The 16,401-nt window shown below is 41.9% G+C and overlaps 1 protein-coding gene across 1 annotated transcript in view; it reads right to left on the bottom strand.

Moving 5' to 3' along the window:
- The window catches only part of KIAA0586 (KIAA0586 ortholog), a 68,611-nt gene extending 54,256 nt beyond the window's left edge, over positions 1–14,355 (bottom strand). Inside the window, exons 1-16 of the mRNA XM_066321593.1 lie at positions 14,282–14,355; positions 13,640–13,709; positions 12,479–12,545; positions 12,001–12,178; positions 11,372–11,605; positions 10,579–10,726; positions 9,635–9,802; positions 8,699–8,819; positions 7,617–7,746; positions 5,918–5,959; positions 5,786–5,827; positions 5,651–5,692; positions 3,742–3,974; positions 2,873–2,945; positions 2,302–2,559; positions 1,952–2,126 (exon numbers count right to left, since the gene is read on the bottom strand). Of these exons, the coding sequence (XP_066177690.1) occupies positions 1,952–2,126; positions 2,302–2,559; positions 2,873–2,945; positions 3,742–3,974; positions 5,651–5,692; positions 5,786–5,827; positions 5,918–5,959; positions 7,617–7,746; positions 8,699–8,819; positions 9,635–9,802; positions 10,579–10,726; positions 11,372–11,605; positions 12,001–12,178; positions 12,479–12,545; positions 13,640–13,709; positions 14,282–14,299 (1,999 nt within the window). The 5' untranslated portion in view covers positions 14,300–14,355. The remainder of the gene's footprint in view (positions 1–1,951; positions 2,127–2,301; positions 2,560–2,872; positions 2,946–3,741; positions 3,975–5,650; positions 5,693–5,785; positions 5,828–5,917; positions 5,960–7,616; positions 7,747–8,698; positions 8,820–9,634; positions 9,803–10,578; positions 10,727–11,371; positions 11,606–12,000; positions 12,179–12,478; positions 12,546–13,639; positions 13,710–14,281) is intronic.
- Positions 14,356–16,401: the final 2,046 nt, after the last annotated feature.

The raw sequence follows: 16,401 nt of genomic DNA, 5'->3' as shown, positions 1-16,401 counted from the left end.
TTCATGTAACAAGGTCTCACCTTTTAAAAAATGGGGAGTTTTGAAAAGTTTTCTAGGTTTTCTTGCCAGGACTATAACCCACATTTTCCAGGAGGGTGGTGAGAATTGTGAATACTTTCTACCAATATCATTTTCTCTTCACAGATCACAACTGGGCTCCAGAGCACAGGTAAGGAAAGTGCCATAAAGACCATGTCAGCCCAAACAAGAGATTCTTGTAATATTTTGAGCACTTACCACTGTGGATGTACGTCATAATCACAGAAGGGTTTGGGTTGGAAGGAACCTTCAGGATAAACCAGTTCCAACTCCCTGCCATGGGCAAGGACACCTTCCACTAGACCAGGTTATGCAGAAATATATATTAAAAAAAAAGTAGTAGTAATAATAATAATAATAATATTGTTATAATAATGTAAAAAAATCCCTGGCCTCAAAGCCCAGCAGTGCCTGTCTTCAGAGACAGATATGTTTTACCATTGCAGTGGCCTAAAAATATGATTTCATCAAGTGACTGGCTGCCTTCTGATGTTAATCTCTCGTGTTTCACCCAGAATATAATGCTTTGACAGCTGTAAAAAAACCCAGGCAGTATCTTTAAATATGGCATTGAAGACTGCATCAAGTATATTTTCTCTGCATGGGTAACAAGAGCCTAAGTGCAAGATGTGTGGAGGGAGCCAGTTAATATTTTTCCATGGATGAACATCCTATTAACTCCATTGTGCCCAACACCACTTAAACCACCTCCTTCTCTTAAGCCTCTCTCCCATCTCCATGCTTTCTGTACATCATTTTCTTTTCTCATGTCATTTGCTCCCTTTTTCCCCAGGAAAATGATCCACAATGGGTTTTTTTTTAAATACCAGTTAAAGATTATTCTTAGTTTTTGTATTAAGAACAAGGTAATTTTTGAAAAGGTAACTAGGAAATAAAACAGATTCAATTGAAATATTACTGTTTACTAACTCTAGATGAAATTTATCTACACTGACCTATGTCAGGTATCATAGAGTGTCCCTTTGCAATTATTTTCACACATTTTTAATAGGTTAGAAAATTAGGACCCTCTTATCCTAATACTTCATCTACAAAACTAATGAATAGAATTCATTATTATCAACTAATAACCTATATCAATTAAATAATCTTAACAAGCTATCACAGAAAGGAATTTTACTCTGCTTGTAACTCTAACTGGATGAAGAAGGAGTTACTTGCACTTAGTGAACTTAACCAATGATTCTGATTACATCTAGCAATACTTTCAAGCTAACAGATGTCATCTTCATGCCCATATATTTAATCTTTCATATTTCAATTGATGCATTAGAAACAGAAAATAAAATATCAGACTTCCTTCAGTTTTCAAGTTTCAGTACATTTCTGAACGCTGAATGAATTAAATATTTAAATGAAAAATCACGGGACAAACATGACACAAAAAATACAAGTCCCAGTGACCTTTATCAAAAATACAGTTCATTTCTCAACACACTCAGTTCTGATTAATTTTGGCAATTCTGCTCATTAAATCTTGGACAACAATAAATACATACTAATACTTTTACCATATTTAGAAATAAGTATTTATTTGACAATCTAAACTAAGTGAGAGACACATTAAGCTGAGTTGAAAAACTTCTGGTATTTTTTAGTTTTGAAAAGAAGATCTTAATAGAAATAAACTATTTCAAATGGACAGGACCTACAACAACCATCTAGTCCAACTGCCTGACCACTTCAGAGCTGACCAAAAGTTAAATTAAGGGCATTTTCCAAATGTTTCTCAAGCCCTGACAATCCTGACGCAGTGACCACCTCTCTGAAAAGCCACTTAACCTTTATACTGAAGAGCAGATGAACTACAATTAACGGATTCATTTCCACAAGGAATTCCTGGTAGAAAAACTATGAAGGAACACCTTGTTCCCATCAAAGAATCACTTACCTCTAACAGTCTCAATCAGCTTGGGTCTGAGAAGTTTGGATTTGGGAGAGGGAGAGTTGAATCTCAGGTAGGGTCCTTTTTTAAGTGTGCTACGATGGCCCTGGTAAATGGGCTTCCCATAAACTTGATACAGATCATCTTCATTTTGGACCAGTGCAGTTCCACCTACAGCTCCCTGATGGACACCAAAAAGGGAAAAAAAAAAGTTGTTTACAATTCTTCATTTATGCAAATTGGAGCAGGACTGAGCAATCACTTTCATTTCCAATTCATACACCTGTGCACACAATTTTTCATGTCAATACTGAACAGTTTTTTCCAGAAAAGAAATCAATTACTTAGCAACTCACATCTGTCCTTCTTTCTCTGCTCTGCACATTTTCAGAAAAGTAAGTTCTAAACTTCTGTTTCCTTGTGTTATCTTCCACCTGCTTCTGCAATGGCTTAGGTGCAGATAAAGGTTTTTTTGTCAAGCATCCTTGGATGCTTTGAGTTCTCTCTTTAATTTCTTTCTTGGTCTTCACAGCCTTGAGGTTTTGAGCTTTCTTGTTCCATGGGGCTTTTTGATCATATTTCCCTTGTTCTGAATCATTTCTTGCCATTTCAGTCTAAATAGAGAACATAAAGGTAATAAAAGGAGATTTTTATCTTCAAGGCTATCAGCAGAGTGTGTGGGTAAATTTGAAGCTCTGAGAAAGGGCGTGTTTTTCATGTTAGCCAGCAACTGAGACCAGAGATTTTCATTACACAACTACAGTTTTAATACAGAGGTAAATATTTCATTATAGCTTACTGCATGGGAGCAATAATAGGCAGCTTTCTCATGTTTTCAAGGCTGAGTAAATCACTTTACTCTGGACAGAACAAGGCCAGGTGGAGAAGCTTTAACACAAAAATCTGAAGTCATTTTTCCTGCCCTACCTGGATTTCCTCACTGATTGCCTTGATCCACTCATCCACAGTCCTTCGGATACGAATCTCTTCCAAGACATCTCTGAAATAGGAGAAAGAATCATTTTTAGGTCAGTGCTTCTCCAGTTGCACAGATTTGTTCCTGGGAAAGTAGTGACCTTTAAATGCTCTAAGAAGACAAGCCCAGAACACAGACAGTGAGATTCTGCACCTCTGCACTCTCCAAACGGCACCAAACAAAGCCCATCGAGAGTCCCAACCCCAAATCTTTTGTTACGTGGTGCCACCTGCAAACCCCACTCCCTGCTGGTAAATATTGACATTATTACAAGTATTTCAGGAATAAGAGGCAGCCATGTGTCACTTTCTACTTTGATCACAACTGAAAAAACCCAAGAAAACAAAAATATTTCAACTTAACAAAAAAGAAGATAACAAATTACAACATCCTCTAAAATATAATGAGGGCAGGTAACATGCCTAAAAAAAAAACCCCTTATACATACAGAGTAGCTACAAAGCAAAAGTTCAAAAGCCAAAGATCTGTTGTCAAGTGATTAAATTCTGTAAATTTAATGAAGCCTGTTCTGGCTCTGAATAATTAAATTAGGCTTCAAAATTCTCATTAATGCAAGTCGGTATGGAAACAGTTGGCAGCAGAGCAGTTTGTCCAACTGATAAAGCCTCAGAAATCAGATTTAGGCACCTGACAAAAATCAGTCCCTACCACAAGGGTCGAAAAACATCTGAATTTCAAGAATCAGACAATGACTGCTGGAAGGAATCAGTAAATCTTTTTTGCAGGGAAGAGCAGGAGTTCCTCAATGTCCAGATTTGGAAACATCAATCTCCCAAAGCATTGAAATGTAGGGTCTGACCTGTTTGTAGCCAAGGAGTTACTGATGGAATACACGGCATCTCCATCTTTTGCATGAGTCACAGCTTCCAGATTCTCCTCAAGGACTTTTTTGTTGTTTTGCACTCCTCTCAAAGTCCTTTCAGCATCTGTCAGTATAGACCTTGGCACTTCAACCTTCTGAAGGATGGAAGGTTTGTCGAGCAGACGAGGTTCGGGAGGATCAGGTGCACTTTTTTCAGGAGGATTTTTTGACTAAAATAGAAGCAGAGCCTCTAGCTTTTAATCAGAGATTGTAATTTCCTATTAATCTGTTATCACATCAATCCATCATGTGAAATACTGCCCATGTGCACCATCAGCAACTTCACTTACTCAAGAATGTTCATCGTGTTGCAAATATATTTAGAGAAATGAAAGACATCCAAAAGATCTCAAACGGAAGATGATGTGAAGTATGAGAGGCAATGCTAATGAGGCTAACAAGCATGGGAAAAGATGGCAATTAGATACATGAAGTATCACAAGCAAATCTCTTCATGTAACAGTAATTAAATATAATTAAGAGTCTAATAAAAGCCCAAGTCCTCTAAATAGATGCACTTGTTTGGCATCAATCTACCCCAAGAAACACCAAGCAATACTTGTACGTTTTAACAAGATAAATCCCTCGGCAGCCCCTTGATCCTTTTTCACTTTTACTCATTTTCACTTTACAGAAGGAACAATGCAACCTCTCATTGTGCAGAACCCTTTTACAAAGATAAAAATCGAGCATAAATTAGCTGCTAAGTACAAAAGAAAGGGACACAAACACAGGAAACAAGTGTTCACATTAATTCTCACACTCCTGAGGAAAAACCCAGAGGCCCATGAAAACTTCATTTAACAGTAAAAAAAAAATTTAAAAGTGATAAATGTACATTTAAAAAACAAAACAAAACAAAACAAAAAACCCAAACCCTCAAACCAGAACCAAATACCCAGACTCATGTAGACTGTGAAAATATCAGTTGAATGAACAGGAAAAAAAAATCTCACAGATCACAACTCAGTTTTGGCTGTAGGGCTACTCTTTTGTTAAATCAGAATTAAACTAAAGTTTATGTTCAAACAGATGTACTGCAACAATGCCACAACAAAACAGGAATCAACACACTGATCCCATGACCTTGACTTTGGCCTGGTGAGAAAAAGACAATATACCAAACTATTTATCAATTTTACATAAGCTTTCATTTTCAAACAAATATTTTTGACAAATATTAACTCAATAAGACACGTAAAATCTGTGAGAAAGGTAAGAAATACAGATACATGACCAATTGTAAAATGATGTAGACTTGCTAGTGAGACCCAGATCATGAAATGGTAACTGAATCTGTTAAATATGTGAAAAATGCTGGCAGCAGCAGCCCACACTGTGCCAATCTGACACAGCAGCTTCGTGCCTGACATTATCCCCTCAAGGGATTTACTAGGACAGAAGCAGACAGGAGTAATGTGATCTATGCAAGAGCAATCCTTTAACAAACACTGAGGTGTGCAACAGGCAGGCAGTGACATTTCATTGCAAACACATTCCAAACGACTTCAGCATTAGACTATTTTACAGAAAGCCCAAAAACCCACAAAAGAAACACACAGAAAAAATTCAAGGTATACCTTAATAACATCCTTCACTTCAGATTTCCACGGACTTGCTCCCTAAAAGAGAAGAGCTGTTGGAACTTTAAGGTAAAATGCACAGGAGAAAAACCCACAAAAGAAAACCATAAAATTTTCAAGGTATACCTTAACAACATCCTTCACATCAGATTTCCATGGATTTGCCCCCTAAAAAGACAGAAATAGAGTTGTTGGTACTTTAGGGTAAAATCCATAGGAGATAAACCCACAAAAGAAACACGCAGAAGAATCTCGAGGTATACCTTAATAACATCCTTCACTTCAGATTTCAATGGACTTGCTCCCTAAAAAGACAGAAGAAGAGCTGTTAGAACTTTCAGCTAAGATCCATAGGAGATATACCCACAAAAGAAAAACATAAAAATTTCAAGGTATACCTTGATAACATCATTCACATCAGATTTCCATGGACTTGCTCCCTAAAAAGACAGAAGAGTTGTTGGAACTTTAAGATAAGATCCACAGGACATAAACCCACAAAAGAAAAACATAAAAATTTCAAGGTATACCTTAATAACATCATTAGTGTCAGATTTCCTTGGACTTGCTCCCTAAAAAGACAAAAGAAAAGCTATTAGAACTTTAAGGTAAAATGCATAGGATATAAACTCACAAAAGAAACAACAGAAATAATTCATGGTATACCTTGATAACATCATTCACATCAGATTTCCACTGACTTGCTCCCTAAAAGGACAGAAGAAGAGCTGTTGGAACTTTAAGGTAAAACGCATAGGAGATAAACCCACAAAAGAAAAACATAAAAAATTCAAGGTATACCTTAATAACATCGTTAGTGTCAGATTTCCATGGACTTGCTCCCTAAGAAGACAGAAGAAAAGCTGTTGGATCTTTAAGGTAAAATCCATAGGAGATACTGGATCAGTTTCACTGGCCACAAGGAATTCCTTGGGTTAGAGCACCACCTTCTGTCCTCAGCTAATTCAGACCTTTGCTTTATGACAGAGCTGGTTTATCATTTACCCAAGAATTTATCATTATCTCACTCTACTAACTTCTCAGGGATGAGGAGTCAGTAGCTAAATGTTTAATTGACCCAACTCTCAATTTGTCATCACATCTCTGTCTTTCTACCGACCTTTTTCATGAGAGAGATTTCAAATCATTTCTGTAACTGTGTCTTTCTCCCATTTCTTATCCCATCTCATCTTGTTCTGTTGCCTATTCTAAGGTATGTTGCTTATTTATGCTTTTAGCAATGGTGGTAAGAAAATATCTGCAGCCTCAGTGGGGCACAAGGCACCTGTTCTATTCCCAGTAAGAACAGTTAAATGTAAAATTCATGAAGTCTTACAAACCTATAAAAATGCATCAGCTATGCTGTAAGATATGACAGACAAAGCTGCATTTTCCAAAGATATAGCAACAAAAACCAGACAGGTAATACAAAATATTTTTAGGGAAATATGCAAGTTGAAACTTTCAACTACAGAAATGAACCAACAGAACCAAAGTTATTACATTTCAAGCTAATTCCCAGAGGTGAATTTTCAGGCTTTTCTTCTTTCTCACTGTGCATATTGACAAGCACAGAAAGGTGGAACCATCACAACAGACAGGTGGAACCAGGAATGGCACCAGGTTAAGAGATAAAAGCCTCACTTGTCAAAAGCTCCATGTTGCCAGCCCAGAAGCTGACCTTGTACCCAAAGGTACAAAAACATTAGCACAAGAAACAGCACAAGGATTCTATGCCAGGCAATTCCTTGGAAACAGCACTCAGTACAAAAAGAAGTGGCAAAATCAGAAAGGAAATGCTTAAATCATCTCTAAAGCTGAGATAACTGACTGGAGATAAATAGAACATTGCTCTTTCCAAAAAGGGAAAATTACATCAGCTCTGTATCTCTGCAGAGAAAAGGCACTGAGAATATCCAAAAGTTTAAAACAAACAAATAAACAAACCTTTTTTTTTCTCTTTATGTCCGTCCCTCTCTCTCACCTATTTTATGTGTGGGACAATGGCAGTCAGAGTCCATTGCACACCCAGAGCATTATTCAGGCTCAAAGCTCTTCCACACACAGAGACTCCAATATTTCAATTAATTGTCAACAAATGTGGATTTTTTTTTGACAGGTGTAAAAGCAAGAGCAACACTTTTACTGATACCAGACCTCTATGTTTTTCGGCACAATTTTTACTCCCCTTCTTCAAACCCCTGCCCATTGTGGTTAGATTGACTTTACCTGCAAAATGTTGTGCATTTCTCTTCTCAGCTTGCCAAGATCTTGAAGTAAATCATCTGCTTTTTGCACTGTTTTCTCAATTGTATGGTAGCTTTCAAAAGGATTTGAGTTTGCCCGCAAAGCTTTGTGTCTGAGGGGAGAAACACTCCTGGTTACAGCTCTCATGGTTCCCGAGGTGGCCCAACAAAGGATTCAACCCTGAAACCAAGTGGGAATTTACAGTGCAAGAACCAAACCTTCAGATACACTGGAATTTGCTTTGGCATCTGAAGTTATAGAGAGGTTATTGGATTTTTTCTGTTTACCACTTAACACCTTCAGCTGTAACCTTTTACTTTCAATAGTGAAATTACATCTAATAGAGCAACATTTAAACTGTGGGTATTTTTCCATTTGAAGCAAGTAATATTTTTGTGCACACTGCTCTAAATTAGACAGCACATATGAGCAGTTTCTGACTGCATTAGTGAAATTATAACTTAACATTATTGCCTGGGGAAAATATGCTTCAGGCTGCGTGGCTAAGAACATTTTTTCACCCATTTTAAATCTTAGGAATTGTTAGGTGGATGCTGCTCCTGAAAACACTCCAAGTGCAACCCCACTGTGAAAGGTGTTGTGAGCTATCCTTAGCAACAAGCCTTCATCTGCCTGCAGTTCAACAGAAACCACAGAATCGTGGAATATTAGAGCTGGAAGGGACCCACAAGGATCAAAGTCCAACTGCTGGCCCTGCACAGACACCCCAACAATCTCACCCTGTGCTGGGAGTATTGTCCAAACTCTTTGAATTCTGTCAAGCTTGGGGCTGTGCCGATTCCCTGGGAAGCCTGTGCAGTGCCCAGCACCCTCTGGGGAAAGAACCTTTCCCTGATATCCAACCTAAACCTGCCCTGACACAGCTCCAGCCGTTCTGTCAGGTCCTGTCTGAAGTAATGCAAAAATAGAAATACTCCAGCACAGCTGTGCCAGACTCCAGGACCACATCAGTGACTCCATTACGGCATCAGTGCCCAATGCACCTCTCTCAATCTCATTGAAACAGACAGAAAGTCCTCCTCATTTTTGGATTGTTTATCCACCTGTCTCTCACAGAATGCCAGCTCCTTTCATTGCTGCTCAATGCTGTCTTCTTGGAAGATTCCATTTGCTTCAGGGATCTTTCTTGAGAATTCCGAACGTGTTCCAGACATTTCCTTTCACCTAAAATGAAGTGAAATGAAGCAGAAAAAAAAGAAAGTTAAGTTAGTCCAGTATATTTAATATTTTCTTTTCCTTTCCAGGTATTTCACCATTATATAATACTCACCAAGGAGAGTAAAATATTTTTTCAATTTAAATCTATAGACCTATTTCAGATAAGGCAAGTCACTTAAAACCACTCTGACTAATCTATCTTTCTGAGATTGCTTTAAATTAGCAAACCTAGATGGAACTGGGATGACAATGAACTGAGTCACTAAGAACAAATCTGTGACATTATGGACAGAATGGTTCTTCTTTTGTCTTATTTCATTTATTCCTAGACCCACTGAACAATAAGAATACCTGACAGCTTTGTAACAGAGACAGAACCAGTCAGTTCTGTAAAGCAGAAAAATAAAATTACTTTACATTTGCTGTACATCTGTTGCTTTCAATACAATAACCCAGAGACTTTGTGGGCCATGAAAAAATAAAACAAAAATTCAATTTAACTAATGATAATGACAAACTTATTGAGTAGCTCCCCAGTTTTACATTATTCTGCCTGATCTTCCTAAACTTGGCTTTGAACAAAGTATTTCAGTGAGCAGTCCTGCCAAAATGCTATAGATTAAATCAGCACTGTCTTTAAGCTTTTCATTACTTATGAGTCAGCGACTTAGACACAAAACTAACCCTTCCCAACTGTAGATTCCAAATATCCTGAATACATGTATTTAGGTGCCAGCAACCCAACAGAAAAGGTCACAAAAGGTGAGGAATACGCAAAGTAACCACCAGGCCATACTAGTTAGGCCAGTGGAGGACAATACCTTCTCTTGTAGGTTTGAGAATATTTTCTTTTTTTACTAGAGAGTTTTCTTTCTCTGAGATGTTTGCATTTTTGGGTACAGGTTCTGGAGCATATCTTCGAGGAACTGGTGTGTTTAGAGGAGATTTTTGTGTATGAACCACAAGACTTGGAAAATGGCTTGAATATGCTTAAGGGAAAAATAAAAAAATAAAGTTATTTAAATGTTAACAGTTTTCTTCAGAAGAAATGGTATCATAGAATCACAGAATGGGTTGGGTTTGGAAGGGAACTCAAGTATCATCCAGTTCCAACCCCTGCCGTGGGCAGGGACATCTTTCATCATGCCAAGGTGTTCCAAGTCCCATCCAGCCTGGCACTGGACACTCCAGGGTTGGGGCAGCCACAGCTTCTCTGCGCAACCTGTGCCAGGGCCTCACCACCCTCACAAGAATTTCCTCCTAGCATCTAATCTAAACCTGCATTCCTTCTGTTTGGAGCCATTCTCCCTTGTCCTATTACGACCTGCCCTTGTAGACTCTAGGGAAAAAAATCTAGGGAAAAAACCCACAGCAAGTCTATAAATTCTTCACAAAAAATGGAAAACATTACTGCACTAGTTAAGGAAATAGGAAGAAAATTTCAAGGGATAAAAACCTCCCCAAACCCCAAATGTAGTTTACCACAGGCTTCCACACAGATTATGTCTCAATAAGGTTATTTTAAGTCCAGGCCTCCTCTGGTGCAGATTTAGTAAATCAAAAGTCTCACTTTAATTTAAACTGGAAGATACCGGAACATCTTCAGAATGTCACAGAAATTATAAAGAGCATTGTGCAATAAAACAAATTAACACAGAAAAAATGTTTACTACTCATTACTGATGTGATGCACAATCCAATAAGAATGGACACAAAATTAATGCAAAACTAACAGTGTAAATAGGACAGTAGGAATTTTCCCCACCTTGGACAGGTGCAGCACTGGTAGGGAAAAAAGGTGCTTCGTTAGTGAGAGATCTGTGCTCTGGCTTCTCCCAGCGCCCTGTCAGGGGCCCAGAGGCATGACTCTGCTGCAGGCCATGGCTGCTCACTGCTGAGCTGATGAGATGGGACTGGGAGACAAAATTACAGAGTATTTCTGGTCATTGAATCACAGAATTCTTAAGGTTGGAAAAGATCTTTAAGATGACTGAGTCCAATTCTTCTCACAGCACCACTGTGGTCCCCACCAAACCAAGTCCTCCAGTGTCACATCCACGTTTTCTGAACACTTCCAGGGATGGTGACTCCACCACTGCCCTGTGCATCTTCCAACATGTCTGAGCACCCTTCAGTGAAGAATTTTCCCTAACACCCAACCAAAACACACCCTGATGCAACTTGAGGCCATTTTACCTTGTCCTGTCCCTTGTTCCCTGGGAGCAGAGCTTGACCTGCACCAGCCCCACCCTCCTGTCAGGGAGTTGTACAGAGCCAGAAAGTTCCCCCTGAGCCTCCTTGTCTACAGGCTGAACCTCCCCAGCTCCCTCAGCCACTCCTGGGGCTCCAGACCCTTCCCCAGCTCCATTCCTTTCTCTGGACTTGTCTCTGCCCCTCAGCGTCTTTTTTTGCTGTTGAGTACTTTCACTTTCTTTGACCCACTTCCACTGAATTGTCTTTCTCCCTAATACTAAGACACAATCCAAATTATTATAACATTAACACTGAGAAACAGAAGAAATTATTAACCTGAAGTTTCTGCCTTGTGACTTAGGTACCTGAATATTCATTTGTTGCTCCTGCAGCTTTTCCAAGTGCTGAATCCGTTGCACCATGAAAGCGTTCATCTGTTTTTCAAGCTCTCTGACTCTCTGGTGGTAGTGGGGCTCCTCATGTTGAGCCTTCACACTTGTTTGCTGTTCAGACACTCGCTGCAGCTGCCTGTCTGTCTCCTGTAGTTTCTGAACCAGCTCTGAAACTGAGTTCACTTTTGCTTCCAAATCATTTTGAACCTGTAAGAAAGGAAAAAAAAAAAAAAAGGGAAGGAGGAAAAAACCCCATTATTGCAGAAGATGCATGAACACAAAAAGAACAAAACATCTTCCACAGAATCCTGGATTTGCAACCCCAAAAGAAACGGAAGTTTTTTTAGCCTTAAATTTTGGTGGTTTAGCAATACTGTGAATTTTCAACAGATAAATCAAATGTTCTCTGTCTTCTGCCTATTTGGTTAAACCCAAATTAGTTCCCTCTGGTACACTGGTCAGTGAGTGTGAGATGACAAACACACAAAGCAGAGAGCAGACACATTCAGGCTCTCTGGAGCTACTGTCAACAGCAGTAGCTGTTGGAACATTTACTATTTTAGGAGGACAAAAACTGCTCCTCCCACGAGCCTCCCATTCACCTTGAGAAGTGGAGCTGCCGTGGCAATGACAGCAGCAGCAGCTGCTGCAATGGTTGTTGCAGAATCAACGTCCCTGGGTGCTGACCTGGTGCTACCCCCAAGGCTTTCCCTTTTATCTGTGAAGGCATTTCCCAAGAGCTGCACCTTCACCTCCTTAGGGACAGGAACATTCTGAATTCTATAAAAATAAAGAAGTGCCTGTAAACAGCATTGTCTCCATATCTCCTCCAAGCAAATGTTTTCCCTCATACAGCATTGATATCACTGTGTAAGCTTTTCTACTGGAAGTTTTGACACAAGATACTCCAGTGAATAAAATCAACTGAAAATACTTTCAAACACAGAAAAAGAACACTGACAGAGAACAGTAAAAGGACACTTCTTCGTTACCAGCTATGCATTTTGGCAAAAAAAACCACAAGTGGTATAGTTGTACAGAAACAGTACAGCTCAGACACCAACAACAATTCACACTTACTTTTGCATTAATACTGCTCTCAGAGCCTCTTTCTGGCCAGTAGCATACTGAGAAATCAAAACATAATCTGTGGGGAAGGACAAACATCCTTTGTTGAGATAATTGGCACAAAATGTCTATTTCACGGGTAGAGAGAAAGTATTATTTCAATACATTTAATTTTGCTGCGAAGAATCTGTTGCCTGCAAGAATCACATCATCTATTGCAACAACAAATCGCTTCCTTTCAGTAAGCAGAAAACTTAAATAATGGTAAGAGTAAGAGCAGGCTTCATTTAGCACCATTTTTATAGCATTGAATGCCAGGATCCATAAAGTCCAATAATGGTGAGTAAAGTCTCAATGGTAGCTCGAGCTCAGACAACCAAGTCAATAAAATGCTGCAAATCCTGAATTGAAAAAAATTTAATTAAGAAACCCCCAGAAACAGTATTTCCCTGCCATCATCATAAATTACAACAGATTTTCTTAATAGGTGCAAATCATGCTAAAAGGATTGCAGGCTCTCCCTCACTCAACTGTTTGCTGGGCAGAGGAAGCAAAGGCTGGTAAGTCAGCTGCTGCCTGTGAGTGTAAAATATTGATTTTTGGTCTTAACTAGGGTATTGATTTGTGGGTCTTTTTCTCCTTACACAGTTCCAGATATCCAAGAAACCTGCATAAGTGTGTTTTTTTTGAAAAGCCTTCACTTCCTAAAATCTGATTCAAATTGGCAAATTCAGAAATTAAAGGAAAAGACACTGCAACTGTGATTTCCTAGGATTCTTAAGAACTAGAAATGCACTTTTTTGGTATAGGCTGCTTGAAGAAAAATATGCCTCTGTACTACAATAATTCACAAGAGGAAAATGGATCAAAACAAGCCCCTTTCCCAAACTGTTCAGAGACATGAATAGTTTGGTTAACAAAAGGAATCTCAACACTGTGGCACACTGGCAGAAGTCCCACTCAGTTAATTAAAATAATGTAATGCTAGGAAGAATGAGGTAAAATTTGCAAAATTCAAGAATGTTTGCTACAATTGTCATCTTTTTATCAAAGCAACCTTTGAATATTTTCACTCTGAAGTTTCTATAATGAGAAAAAAAAATACCTAAACCCTCCTTTTTTCCTTTAATTAATCAGTCTCCTTACAAAAAAAGGGTGATTGATGTGTTTTACCTTCAGGTCCTCTGCTATATTCCAGCAGCAGTGAAGGATCATCTTGTGCTGCAGCTTCTCCAGGATAACGCTTCAGAACAAGAACAGAAAAACGAGAGATAAAAGCCTCTGCCAACAGCAGCCAAAATTTTAGAGGCAGATGGAATTGCTGAGCATAAAAATGGAACCATTTGCACACAGCAATACAAACATCTTGGCACAAAACATGTGATGACCATGACCACAGAATTGCTGTCAAGAACTCACATGGCATTTTAGGGACTAAAACTCCACAAGCACAATTCAAATTAAAACCACATTTTCTAAGTGCTAAGTAAGTTTATTCTCCACATCTGTGGCCAAAGAAGTAATAATGAAACTATTCCTGCTTAAGTTTAGAGAAGTTACTAATATTGGACAATTCAGGATTGCTCACACACAGAGAATTAAGCACTGTTGACACTCCATGTTAAATAAAGCCCCTCCAAAAACATCAGCAATAAAACCACCTTAGCAGCAACTCCAAGAGGAAAAGCAGCTGGACAGTTGTGGTGCAGAGGCTGAGCCAGAATCTTGTACTGCTTTTAGAGGAGCTACAGTATTTTGAGGAAAAGAGGGTTCTCTTAGCTCAGGATTGCAGGAAGGAACAGCAACTTTTCTTACCATTTGGGATAAAAACATGGGCTCTGAATTTTCAACTGGAACCAGACACTTGGTGCTTAGGACTCCTAAAATAAAAGCAGTTTTACTGTGGTCAGCATCATTTGTGGTGCGTTTTCTGCACAGCTCCACATTTCCCTCATCTCTTAATGCCTAAACATCACAACGCTCACAAATGACCACACAGATGGAGCTGAAGCTTAAAACCATCAATGAATCCTGTGAGTCTGAATGAGAAAATTGATTTACAGCCAGAACATTACTAAATATCCTTTAAACAGGGAGGTTTAACAGGGATTAAGCATTCTGCTCCCATGGGGAGGGACAGCTTCCACTATTCCAGGCTGCTCCAAGCCTTATCCAAGCTGGTCTCGAATACCTCCAGGGATGGGGCAGCCGCAGCTTCCCCGGGCAACCTGTGCCAGGACCTCACCAGCCTGCACAACTCACTTTCCATGTGTAAAACAGTTTGGGAAAACGAAGATCCCTCAATTACAGAACTCCTCCGTGGCAGAAATCGCCCGAGCTGAACCCGGCGGTCACGGACGCACCTGGAGCGGCGCTGGGGGAGCCGCGGGCTGTCCCTGCCCCGCACGGAGCCCAGCCCGGCACCGCGGCCGGGAGAACGCGGGCGGCCCCGTCTTCTCCCAAATCCCCCGGGCAGGGCGAGCCCCCGGCGCCGAGCTTCTGCACAGCCATCGTCACTTTCGGGCCGGCCGGGGACGGCTCCCTGCGGACTGCGGTGGAGCGGATCAGCACACTGCCCGGCGTCAGGCCGCCCAGAGAGTCCTGGCTGTCGCTGGAGTTGCTCTCCGCGTCCATGGCCGACTCTGAGGGGTTTCGGCCAGCGGCGCCTTCTCAAGCAGCGGCCGGGAGCTGTAGTGGCTGCCACAGCGGCCTGAAGGCTGCGGGGAGCGGTTCCCTCCCACGCCGCGGCTGCCGTCCTTGAGAGAGCAGCGCTCCCGCCGTCCCAGCCCCGATTCCGCTGTCCCAGCCACGATCCCGTTATCCCAGCCTCGTTTTCCCTACCCCAGCCCCGATCTCTTAGTCCCAGCCCCGACCCCAGCCCCGTTCCCGCTACAGCAGCCCTGATCCCAGCCCCGTTCCCGCTGTCCCAGCTCCGATCTCAGCCCCGTTCCTGCTGTCTCAGCCCCGATCCCAGCCCCGTTCCCGCCGTCCCAGCCCCGTTTTCGCTGTCTCAGTCCCGATACCAACCCCGTTCCCTGCCCTGCTCCCACTGTCCCGGCCCGGTCGGCGGCACCGGAAGCGCGCGGTGCCATGGCCACGGCGTACCCTCAACCGGCGTCCGGCGGGAAACGCGGGTCCTCCCCTCAACCGGCGTCCGGCGGGAAACGCGGGTCTTCCACTCAACGGCGTCCGGCGGGAAACGCGCGGCCTGAGAGGGTAAATCGGGCGGCGGGTCCGCGCGCGGCCGATTCGCCTGCCGGTGGCGAATCTGCGGGGCCCGGGGCGGGGCGGGGCCTCCCCGTGCGCGCGCGCGCGTGGCGAATGTGCGAGGCTGGCGCGCGGGGCGGTGAGTGCGCGCGGGCCGGAGCGTGAGGGGCCGGGCGGGGGAGCGGGCGCGCGCTCGTGAGGGGCCGGGAGCGTTCCCCGGGGCCCTCAGTAAGGGAAATCACCGCTCTGCCCCAGGAGTTTTCCCGGTGCCGGGCGGCTCGGTGGGGATAAGAGCGCTCTGTGCCCAGTGTTGGGCCGGGGCTTGGATGAGCGAGTGATTCCCGAGAGAGAGGAACTCAATGTGCCCTTGGAAGGGAGAACTGGAGGATGGAGTAGAAGGAAAAGACCAAAGAAATAAAGCTCGACGTGAAGTTGTTTTAGCCTCAGGTTTTGGTTTTATTGGGTGAGAAGCGTCAGTCAGGTGTGATCTCCCTTAACTGGGAGAGTGCTGGTGGGAAAACGTGTATTTTCCCTCAGGCCTGACGCCCATACACGCGTTCAGTGTGCTCAGAGAGGCTCTCTTGGTGCCTGAGGTCAGGCTGACTCTGGTAACTTCACCTTTGGTGTTCGCTTTCTGCCTCTGATCCCTTCTCCTTCAGAGCAGGCCAAATCCAGGAGACAGTGAATGAACAAGCTGTGCACCGGCTACACTTGGTTATCCAGCTCCT

The sequence above is a fragment of the Sylvia atricapilla genome, chromosome 6 (genome assembly GCF_009819655.1).
Source record: "Sylvia atricapilla isolate bSylAtr1 chromosome 6, bSylAtr1.pri, whole genome shotgun sequence".
Taxonomy (NCBI): Eukaryota; Metazoa; Chordata; class Aves; order Passeriformes; family Sylviidae; genus Sylvia; species Sylvia atricapilla.
The sequence above is the reverse complement of the archived record's forward strand: the minus strand, read 5'-3'. Positions and strand labels throughout refer to the sequence as shown.